This window comes from Bos grunniens, chromosome 5 (genome assembly GCF_055505025.1).
Source record: "Bos grunniens cultivar Pamir isolate PY7600 chromosome 5, Bosgru_T2T1.0, whole genome shotgun sequence".
Classification (NCBI taxonomy): domain Eukaryota; kingdom Metazoa; phylum Chordata; class Mammalia; order Artiodactyla; family Bovidae; genus Bos; species Bos grunniens.
The window spans coordinates 75,744,849-75,756,816 of record NC_141169.1 but is presented as its reverse complement, the minus strand read 5'-3'; the positions used below and the strand labels follow the sequence as shown (position 1 = coordinate 75,756,816).

General features: G+C 47.6%; 1 protein-coding gene across 4 annotated transcripts in view; it reads right to left on the bottom strand.

Annotated features, from left to right (window-relative positions):
* Positions 1-1,995: 1,995 nt before the first annotated feature.
* Positions 1,996-11,968, bottom strand: part of LOC147372440 (apolipoprotein L2-like) — a 41,307-nt gene continuing 31,334 nt past the window's right edge. For all 4 annotated transcript variants that reach the window (XM_086401339.1, XM_086401342.1, XM_086401340.1 and 1 more), the window contains 2 exons: positions 6,036-6,162; positions 1,996-3,163 (listed from right to left, as the gene is read on the bottom strand). In XM_086401339.1, the coding sequence (XP_086257465.1) occupies positions 2,305-3,163; positions 6,036-6,162 (986 nt within the window). In that variant the 3' untranslated portion in view covers positions 1,996-2,304. The remainder of the gene's footprint in view (positions 3,164-6,035; positions 6,163-11,968) is intronic.

Below are 11,968 nucleotides of genomic sequence, written 5' to 3'. Positions count from 1 at the left end.
CCCTAATGTGACAGCAGAGGAGAGGAGGCTTTGAACTCCACAGCCCTCCCAACCCCCCTCCCCCACCCCATTCACTCAGCTTCATGGTGGGAGCCTGAATCTGCTTTACAGGCTTCCCTGTAAGGGGCGCCCCTAGCACTTAGCAGTTGGAGGAAGTGAATTCGGAGTGCTGCAGAGAAGGCTGATGAGAGGAGAGGCCTTTATAGGCATCACCCGTGCAATGAGGCCCAGCCCAGCGGTCCTTGGCAACACCCCAGCCTCAAGCGGGCCCCTTGGCAGGAGGGCCTGGCTGGGCCCCTCTCCAGCCACTCTCTGTGAGACAAAGGGCTGAGCAAACGAGCCCGAACTCTCCACCTGTCTCTGCTTCTCAAACCCACACACACTTGATCATAAAATGAGCAGGTGGGAGCAGGGAGGGGGTCAAGGGTTAACCAGAGGCCCCTCAGCAATCACTTCAGGTCTCCATTGTTTTCTTCAGAAATCTTGGGAATTTTGCTTTTCACTCCTTGGTACATCAGAGTCTGATTTCCTAGAACCCAATTCCTTCCCCTCCTGGCACCGAGGGCCGGAGTACATCTGACAGCAGAGAGGGTCCCCTTCCTTTCTAGCCATGGCTTCCATCAAGCCCTGGCACAGTCCCTGTTCCCACAGACATGCTCCCCGCTCCTTACAAGGCAGCCTTCCTGTCCTCTCCTCCCGGATTGTACCGCCCACCGTGTCCCCAAAGTCCTCTGAACCTGACCTCCACTCTGTACCGCAGCCATTTGTTTCTCTGACTGCCTCAGGCTCCACGGTGGCCACCCTCTATGCCCCCAGTCCTCAGCACAGGCCTAGCCCTTAGGTGGACCACGCGGGGAAAAATGAGAGAATGAATGAATAGGAAGGGCGGTGGCCACTCAGGGGCTGTTGTCTGCTTTCCAGAGATGTCCATACCCTAATCCGGGAAATCTGTGAACATGCTGCCTTAAAAGGCAAAAGGATTCCTTGCAGGAGTGTTTACATTAAAGATCTGGCAAAAGGAGGAAATTCTGCCCTGGACTGCAGATTCATCCTGGACCTGAAAGTTCTGCTGTCCCAGGCAGACAGCCTGGCTGGCAGACTTCACACCTGTCTGGCCCTCCCGCAGCTGCAGAAGCCAGTTCCTCACCATCAATCCATCCATCACTCAGTATTGTCCACTGAAGAAAAGCACAACCTCAAAGTTGAGAATTACTTTCTATTAATTCAGTGACCTTACTGAGACCAGTCCAAGAGCCAGTCTCTTGGGAGCTCTGCAGGGCTGTTCCAAAGAGGTAAAGGAGGAAACAGGATGTAGAGGAGTTTTTGCTGAAAAAAGAAACAACCCCCAATCCCCTCTGGGAAAAAAACAAAAAAACATGTAGTAGAACATCAAATAATTACTGCTAATCAAAAATTTATGGTTACTGAAGGGGAAGGGGTGTGGTGGGATAAATTAGAGGTTTAGAATTAATAGATAAACACTACTATATATAAAATAGGTAACTGACAAGGACTTACTGTATAGCACAGGGAACTATACTCAGTATTTTGTAATAACCTATAAGATAAAAGAATCTGACTCTTTGTATATATACATAACAGAATCACTGTACTATATACCTGAAACTAACATGATGTTGGAAATCAACCACTCTTCAATGTAGAAAACTCAAGGAACACAGACGCTAGAAAGTTCTGTTTGTTTTCCTCCTGGGGTCCCCTCGAGGTGATATAGATCTTTGGTGAAATGCTCAGAGGGGCACCATGGAGGGATGCAGAAATCAGAGCGAGAGAGGTCATACGTGCCGCTGTGTCACAGCCTCTCCCCTCTACATGCCAACAAAGGACAGTTGGAGGGACAGCAAGAGGTCAGGGCTGGTGTCATGAACTAGGCTCCCTGATCATGTGATTGTTGGGCAAATAAAAAGGTGTTGGTTTCCTATTAAGGTTTTTAAAGATAAACGCAGAGGAAACAGATCTAGAGACATGAACAAATTGGTGACACTTATTCTGTATTTTTAAAAAATACTTTTTGAACAGTGGTACTTGAAGCTTTGTGATTCATCTTGAGCCAAGAGGGAGAATTTAGGGAAGAAAATGACATGTTTTGAATACAAGAGGGTTTAAGGATTTCTATTCCTTTGGGAAAATGGCATAGTCCAGACAATAGTCTAAAACAAGTCAGGAGACCACGCAGTTTCCCCCTCTTTGTCTTGCTTCCCCTCTAACACGGTGCCTTCTTCTCTTGGCCCCACACATGTCCCTGCTCCCACACTGTCCTGGTAAGGGCCAAGTCCAGCCCTCCTACAGACTCTCATAGGTCCGGATGAGCTCTTCCAATTTCTTCTCCAGCTCCTTGGCCATCTGCCTCATCCTTTCCGCTGACTCTGTCTTTGCCCCTTCGTGCAAGTGCTTTGCCTCTTTCACCAGGAAGGCCACATCCACCAGGAGGGCAGCACCTGCCGTGGCTGCACCCACGATCCGGGCACTTTTGGTCATTGCCAGAGCCGTGCCTCCAAATGCTCTCTGCACCTGCTTGCTGCTTCGGGCGGAGACTTGCCCCACAGTCATGAAGCGCTTAGCGTGGGATGCTAAGCGAGGGTTGACTTTGGCCAGCTTGATGGCACGAACATTTTTCCCAATGCCTTTCAAGGCTTGGATGAGGTTCTTTGTAGAGGAAACGATCTGGGGTGTCCTCTTACATAAAACCTCTGCAAACACCTCCTCTTCATTGATAGCTATTGGCCCAAGGCGACTGGCTTCGGTTTCTGCTGATGACCTGCTTACGTGTTCCACAATGCTGGTGGACACACTGGTCACAGCAGCCGCCGCTCCCAGCCCTAACCCAGTGGCCGAGAGTCCCAGACTGATGCCTGCTGTCATGGGTGCCAGAGCCAGGCCAAGGATGGTCAGGACGCCAGACACAGCGCCGGCAGAGCTGGCCACCACGTTGGTGACGGTGCAGTCCCTGTGCACCTTGTCGACCTTGTCTGCCAGCGCATGGAGCTTTGCTATGGTCTCCTCCAGCTCCTGTTTCACCCGAGGAAATTCCTCCAAAAACCTCTTCCTGTCCAGCTGGTCTTGTTGTGGCCTGTCTTGGTCCTCCTCTACCAAGTCTGTTTTCAGCTCCAGCAGATATTCATGTAGTACATTTGCCTCTTCCCTGTAACAGTGAACATCAGAGGAGTCCATAAAATAGGCTTGACAAGAGCTATCCTGCGTAAACCACAGATATTTTATTACAAATCACAAGGAAAGAATTTTACAAATGTAAAATGTTTTTCAACATTAAACATGTTTGGATATTGTAGACGCTCCATATACTTTATTCAGTCATGGAAAAAATTGGCAAAGGTCATCTTAGAATATGCTTAACTTCAGGGAGGTATTTGATAAAGATGCCTCAGAGGCAGGTCAACACCAACACTTCCAAAGGGTTTCTAGAGTGGGAACGCCACAGAGAAACAAAGAGAAGTGGGATTGGAGGAGAAAACCTTCATTCAAGGGTCTGAGTGTCCAGTGAGGAGTCAACCTGCTCTTTGCCCTTGGCTACTGGAAAGTGGTCCTTAAGCCCCTAGACTATTCTGGCTGATAGGAATGTCCTCCTCCACTTGGGACTTTAGACACTGGACAGTCTGGCAAAGTGACGTAATGGGGCCTTGGGTCACATGGTATCAGTTCTGACCTCTGGAGGAGCTGGACTCTAGGGCATTAGTCTGACCTCTGGGTGGGGGCTGGAGAAAACAGGTCAGGATAACTTTTTGTTAAATAGGGTGAGGGTCCCTGGTGGGCAGTGTTCCGTGTGTCCTGCCACACACTGAATCCAGGACAGTAATGCATCCTGATGAAAATGGAAGCTTCGTGTGTGAAACCCACCCAGACTGCCCTGTGGCTGATGGGAACCTTCATCCTTCCCTGTAATAAACTGTAACTGGGATCATGAAGCTTTCAGTGAGTTCTGTGCATCCCTTTAGGGAATTCTCAGACCTTCGAGTAGCTTTGGGAACCCCCAAACTTGCCATTGGTGTCTAATGTAAGGACAGTCCTGGGGACTGTGCCCTTGCAATTTACAGATTGGCTAACTCAGTGTACATAGAATTTTTTTGAAACACATTACTCAGAGCTATAAGGACCCGTGAAGGTCATTTTGCCTGGCATCTGCTCTCCCCCAAGCCTGGTAACCTTGGCCTTCCCCAGTTGCAGGTCACTCAGTCTATCCACTGCCCCAAGTGACAGAGAACCAGGAGATGTGCTGTGAGCCTGTTTCCCTTGGACTCTCCAGCCCACCTCCCTGACTCCTGACCCAGCACCCAGCACCCTGACTTCTCAGGGATCACCAGTCTAACTCACACTTTATCTGTGACAACTTCAACTACCTGCCCTCCAAGTCTATGTACAACTTTATGGAACCTCAAAAGATTCAAGAGACTCGAGGAAACACCCATCTGAATGGCTGAGCTTGAAGAGACCAGCACTTGCAGAGATGGTAGAGGAAGTGTTTTCCTCTGGTGGGGATGTGTGAGGCTCCTGAGAATCCCTCAAATGACACACAATCACAGCCACTCATTGTGACTCTGGAGGGCTCCCTGAGCCACACATCCTTCCACTGTCAGAGAGGCTCCATGTAGATTAGAAGAGGGTCCCAGATGGAATGAGAAGCCAGGTCCCAGGCAGGGTGTGCAGACATGGTCACCCAGGGCCCTCTAGCCCAGCATGAGGGGATCCTGTCAGGGAGGGAAGAAATGCCCGCCCCCCCCACCCCAACTCAGGGGACCTCTGCTAGGGTCACAGTCCCTTCAGTTCTGTGTCCTCGGGGCCCACTCTCCTCACTCTAGTCCTGGCCCTGCTGCCCAAGCCTGCCTACTTGTCCTCCAACCTGGACCTTCTGCTCCACCGTTACCCCTGGGTCTGACCCTGGTCCAGACCTCCCTGGGCCTTTGGACGAGATGATTCCATTTGGTTCCCCACCTCTGACCCTGCAATTCACTCTGACGCCACCACCACAATCCATCAGATTGAATTGCTATTCCCATTGGACACAGGACAGATCTGGGGCTCCAAGACATAAGCCCAGAGCCCCAGAGCTGGGCAGGGCTAGAGCCAGGACCCCACCAGCTCCATCCAGTTCCTCTCCAGCCTCTCTGCGGTATGGGCCAGCAGGATCCTGCAGGGTTGGTACAATCCCTAAGATGGGGAATGAAAGCACTCTAGTCAGAATCCCCAGGAACACAAAGTGATGGTGTCAGGATTTTCCAACTTATCCTAAATAGGGTCCCATCTGGTTTTCATCACCAGGAGAAAGGACCTTGGCCCCTGTCTCTTCCCAAAAAGCTTATTTTAAAAGTTAACATTGAGCACCTACTCTGTGGGCTTCCCTTGTAGCTAAGCTGGTAAAGGATCTGCCTGGAATGCAGGAGACCCCAGTTTGATTCCCAGGTCAGGAAGATCTCCTGTAGAAGGGATAGGTTACCCACTCCAGTATTCTTGGGCTTCCCTGGTAGCTCAGACAATATCTGAGCTGCAATGCAGAAAACCTGGGTTAGATCCCTGGGTTGGGAAGATCCCCTAGAGGAGGGCATGGCAACCCACTCCAGTATTCTTGCCTGGAGAATTCCATGGACAAAGGAGCCTGGTGGGCTGTAACCCATGGGGTTGCAAAGAGTCGGACACGACTGAAGCAACTAAGCACTGCATGGCACACCTACTCTGTGTCAGTCATTATGGAAGCACTTTGCATGCATGATCTCAGTGTCCTCACAATAAAACTGAACAAATGAAACTAAGGCCAAGAGTAGATTGATAACTTGTCCAAGGCCATGTAACCTGCCCCCTTCTTTGCACATTTCATCTCTTCTCAACCTGAGACTGTTCACTACCAGAAAATGGCATGGAGGAAACATTCCTCATGGAATCTTGAGAAGGAACATCCTCGACACCAACCATAGTCCTGCCTGGAAGAGGTGTGCCTGCCAGGAGGAAGCTACCCTGGTGCAGGGGGATACAGGTGACATTTCTGATGCACCCATGCATATTACCTGGACAAATCAGCCTCAGCCACAAAAGTCTCCCAGGCTTCCTTTTCAGTGAGCAGGAGTTCCAGCTGTTCTCTGCTCACTGAGTCCTTTAAATACTGAATGATATCCTCAAAAAAGTTTTCACTCTCTAGATGGAAAAAAAAAAAAAGATTAGAGGAAATAATGACAGAATCTAAATGGTATTGAGTATAAACTGGTTAATCTTCCTGAGTAGCAGTCATCTGGGGTTCCTGTTGATGGATTCACCTGGGGTTATGGGTGGACTGTGTCCACCTCCTACCCAATTCATAAGTTGAAGCTCGAACTCCCCACCCCCATGACTAGTAGAAGATAGGGCCTTTAAGGAGATAATTATAGTGAAATGAGATAACAAGTGGGGGGCCCTAATCCAATAAGACTGGTATCCTTATTTGAAGGAGAGATATCAGAAATCTTCCCCCCTCTCTTTCCTGCAGCATAAAGAGCTGTTAATTTTTCTTATTTATTCTGCTTCACTAAGAGTGAAAGGAATCCAGGGCACACATGGAAGAAATCCACAGCACTAACTGTGTATTGATTGATTGGGGTGCGAGTGAGTGGGAGAAATAACTGAGCACCTGGGTCTCTGCAGGGGTGTTTGAGATCAATAGAGCCAGTACTGAGTACTGTCTGAGGCAATCACACCTGGTAAACAGGTGTTTATATATGGGAGCACTGAACAGATGCCCGAACACAGCATGGAGGAAGGAAGATCCCGGAGGAGGGGGAGAGGTTTCCACCTGGAACTAACATATTTCAAGTAGAAGGGACAGCACTGCACTGGGCAGGGCCTACTATGTGGCCCAGGCCACGCTTGTTGTTGTTCAGTTGATAGGTCCTGTCCGACTCTTTGCAACCCTGTGTACTGCAGCATGCCAGGCTCCTCTGTCCTCCACAATCTCCTGAAGTTTGCTCAAATTCATATCCATGGAATCAGTGATGCCATCAAACCATCTTATCCTCTGTCACCCCTTTCTCCTTTTGCCCTCAAACTTTCTCAGCAATAGGGTCTTTTTAAATGAGTCAGCTTTTGCATCAGAGGACAAAGTATTGAAGCTTCAGCTTCAGCATCAGTCCTTCCAATGAATATTCAGGACTGATTTCCTTTAGGATTGACTGGTTTGATTTCCTTGCAGTCCAAGGGACTCTCAAGAGTCTTCTCCAACAGCACAATTTGAAAGCATCAAGTCTTTGGGGCTAAGCCTGCTTTATGGTCCAACCCTCACATCCGTACATGGCTACCGGAAAAACCATAGCTTTGACTATACAAACCTTTGTCAGAATGGCCCAGGCCATGGACACACATTGTATTTGATTCTTATAACAACAAAAGGTAATATTCTTTTCATTTTACAGGTGAGTTCAGGTAAGGCAATCCAGGTCACACAGGTGGGAGGTGGCAAAGCTCAGTTTGGGGTTCAGTTCAGAGTCTACTGATCCTTAAAAAGAGACTAGGCTGGTGGCAGGGGGAGAGCCAGAGGAAGCAGCCTCTGTGGTGATGCCTCAGGGTCTGGGAGAAGGAGGAGGATCGGAAAAGGGAGAGGGCAGGAGAAGGCCCAGAGATGCTGGGGGATCTCCTCTCCACTTTCTGCCTGGCCTCGGGGACTCCATCTGCTGTCCCCCCTCCCTGTGGGCTGTCCTGGCCTCACTTATGAATCATTAGCTGGGCTTAGGGGGCTGGAGGGGGAGGAAGTGAATACCTTGCTGTGGCTCTCTGAGGAGACAGACAGGAAGGAGGCTGAGGGAACAGACCCCTTGGACTCTATGGGACTCGAGGATGCTTATCCATCCCCTTCTTGGTTTTTTTATTCCTCTGTAGGTTAACTCAGGCTGGAGACACTGAGAGGGTAACAGGCAGGAAGGCTAGAAGCCCCCAAATGGAGGAAAAAATGTCTGCAAGTGTCAGACATTTCTCTCTCTCTCTCTTAAGTGGCAGGAGGAAACAAACTACAAGTGTCAGATTTTTGTGGCTCAGCTGGTGAAGAATCCGCCTGCAATGAGGGAGACCTGGGTTCGATCCTTGGGTTGGGAAGACCCCCTGGAGAAGGGAAAGGCTATCTATTCCAGTATTCTGGCCTGGAGAATTCCATGGACTATATAGTCCATGGGGTCACAAAGAATTGGACACGACTAAGCGACTTGTGAGCGACTTGTGAACATCATCATCATCATCATCCAAAATTAAAAGGAGGTTTCTTTTAAAATTCTGTGTTGCCATGATGATACCTGATTCCACCTGAATTTAACTTTTCTCAAAACTTGAGCAACCCAATTTGTTTTTCTCATGGAAATGTTTTTCTTAAGCTATGTTAATGAACTATGTATTTACCCTAGACTTTGTCTTTCTTTGAGTAGGTTCTGCCTAAGACTCAGAACCGACTTGACAAACCAGTATGTTTTACTCAACAAATCAGTATGTTTTACTCATGGAAATGTCCTCTTAAGCTATGTTAATGAGGCTATATATTTGCCTGGAAATCTGCCTTTCTTCAAGATTCATGTCAATAGTTTACGGCATGGGATGACTCACCTTGTGCCAATGTTATCTCAAAATACATGTGGCTGAGCGGCCTGGTGCCAGTCTATGAGTTTTGAGACACTTCCTTTTACTAATTAGCAGTCTGCTAGTATGTATATAACTTCCTGCTAAAGACTAGCAGGGGGGTACTCTTTCTGCCCTCTTCTGATGTCTATGTCAGAAGCTTTCTCTATCTCTTTTATACTTTAATAAAACTTTATTACACAAAAGCTCTGAGCGATCAAGCCTTGTCACTGGCCCCAGTTTGAATTACTCTCTGGAGGCCAAGAATTCCAGTGTCTTTCACGGTCAGCAACTTTTCATCTTGGGGGCTCATCTAGGATTCTTCAGGACAAGGTAAGGATGCTTGGAGCTCTAGTTCTTTCTTCTCCTAAAAAACACATTTTCTGCTGTACTTTAATAACTCTATGGTGTGCTTGTGTGTGTGACTGACTGAAAGAGATACACATGTGTGAAGCAAGAGCTGTGTCCTAATCTGTGGTTCCAAGGTGACCTCACACAGCTTATGGCAGAAACCCCATTGGGGGGATTATACCGACCTGCTAATGTCAAGAGGCACCCAATGTCTCCTCCAGGGGAACGGCCAGAGATGGACAAAGTGTATGGACCGAATTCACCTTTCTCCATCAAACTTTCCAGTCTCTTTGACTGTTTCATAACTTCCCAGGAATTAGAACTACTAACCTAATCTGTAGGATCATAGACTTTCAAGTGACTCGTAATCTATGCTGTTACTGTGTACTGTTACTTAGTTCACAAACTTGGATTGGTAGTTAGGAAGTGCCTAGCCTTGCTAGGAGTTGAAATTTTGGAAGCTAGATGGAGCTCTCTCAGTTAAAGGTTACTCAGATAGGAAGTATAGCAGGCTTCTTCCTTTGGTGATGCTAGCTTTTAGCGGACCAGAGGAGGCTCTCCAGTGGCTTTTGTCCCAACTCCTTAGATATTCTTTCTGTGGAAACTGTGCGAATGAACTGGAAGGATTGGCCCCAATAACTAGAGGACAAAATCACTTCTTCCTCACTGGCCAGCCCTTCACCATCTCTTCTGCTATCACTTATGTTGGTGTGGTGATGCTTGGAAGGAACATCTTGATTTTATGTTCAGCCCTTTATGATTTACCAGTTTTGTGTTCAGGAATATACTCAGGGTTGTGCACAGGCACTCAGGAGATGACTGTTTCTCCTAGTGGTCTTAGGTTGGGAGGCATTCCAGAAGGTTACTCTGATTGCACCTCGGTTGGCATCAGAGGCAAGCGAAGGCTTTAATAGCGAAGAACTGGGTATTAGTCTGGGATGCCATCAGGTCTACCCCCAATGCATCTCCAACCCGCCTCAGTGGCAGACGGGGAGGGACGGTAGTGGCATACCTGCATCAGTAAGAGATAGGTTGACTCTGGCCAGGAAAGGAAGCTTAGGTGGAAGACCTATCTCTATCCCCATCTAGAGCAGGAAGGGATGCCTCTGGTAGAAAGATGGAGCTGGTCACTTATTTCTCTCTTACAGATGGGAGCTAACAATTCCAGCCTCACTCCTTTGAAAAACTGGGATAGATTTGATCCCCAGAGCTTAAAGAAGACACACCTGATCTTCCTATGAGATACTGCATGGCTCTGGTATTCATTGGGGGATGGTGAACAGTGACTGGTTGGAGGGTCTCTTAATTATAATACTGTTTTACAATTAACAGGTTCTGTAGAAAACAAGAGGAATGGGTAGAAGTAGCATATGTGTTGCCCTTTTTGTCTCTGTGAGACATGCCAGATTTATGTCCTAAGGGTATCGATTTGGGTATGAAACTTTCAGCTCCCTACTCTGCTTTAAGACTTTACTTGGAAAGATGTAATTCTGGGACAGATGCTAACTCCTGACTCAAAAACTCGAGTTTTGGGGAAAGCTGTTGCCTATGGAGATGAATGGCTTGGTAATGAATCAGTAGGGAAGAGGGAGGATGAATTCCAGAGGATTTCTCCACTGGAAATCAGGTGGTCCCAACTATAGAACCAGATCATAACATGGAATTATAACATGGCTAAAGGAAGATGGGGATCAGAGTCATTTTGTGAGACGTGTTCTTGAAGGACTCAGGTGAGTAAGTGCTAAGACTTTAAACTATGCCAAATTGGCAAACATAGAACAGGAAGAGAAGGAAGCTCCTGGTAAATTCCTAGATAGACTGAGGAAGCCCTTTGCAGATTCACTGAGATTGATCCTGAAAGTGAAGAGGGAAGAGTGATCTTGAAAGATAGATTTCTCACTCAGTTGGCTCCAGATATCCACCCTAAGCTACTAAAACAGATGTATGGACCAAATCAGTCTTTAGATAATCTGTTGCAACTGGCTCAGACAGCCTATTATGGCAGGGAATATGAGGAAAAGGAAAGGCAGAGAAAGACCAAGGAACAGGTGGAAGCCCTTGTAACGGCTGTCAGAACTATTCTTTAACAGCTTGAGAAAAATACCAGGAGGGACCTAGGTGAAAAGGTATGGCTTGCTATTACTGTGGAAAGGAGGGGCACCTCAATCAGGATTGCCCTCAGGCATCTAAGCCACCCCAGGCTCCATGTCTGGTCTGCAAGGGACCGCACTGGAGGAGAGACTGCCTCCACAGGTGTAGGTCCCAGGGGTCAGACTCTCAAGATAATCAGGACTGAAGGTGCCCAGGGATCTCCACACAAGCTCCCATCCTAATTATACTTGAGGAACCTCAGGTATTAATAACTGCGGGGGTCCAATCTGTTGATATCCTTTTGGACACCAGGGCAGCTTATTCTGTGCTTACTGAAGCCCCTGGCCCACTTTCTCCCCGATCCACTTCCATATGGGGCTGTTTAGATTAGCCAAACTTTATTATTTCTGTCTTCTTCTAAGCTGTAACTGGGACTCTGTGCTATTTTCACATGAGTTTCTGATCATGCCAGATTCTCCCTCACCCCTTTTGGGGAGAGATCTACTGAGCAAGGTCCATGTCTCTATCTTCATGAATATGGAGCCCTCCCTTTCTATCCCATTAATTGAACAAAATGTAAATCCTAGAGTGTGGGCTGATAGAAAAACACAAAATTGTGGGTCAAGCACAAAATGCTATTCCTGTAGTTATCAAGCTCAAAGACCAACACTTATTTCCACATCAAAAACAGTATCCACTAAAGCCCAAGATTAAGGAAGGGTTAAAACCCATCAGTGACAATTGAAAGGACCAGGGGCCATTAATTCCCTGTAATCGTCCATGCAGCACTCCTATTTTGGGTGTAAAGAAGTCAAATGATAAATGGAGACTAGTTCGGGATTTACGACTAATAAATGAGGCTGTAGTTCCTTTACACCCTGTGGTGCTTAATTCTTATACTCTGTTGTCTGAAATTCCTGAATGAGCCAAA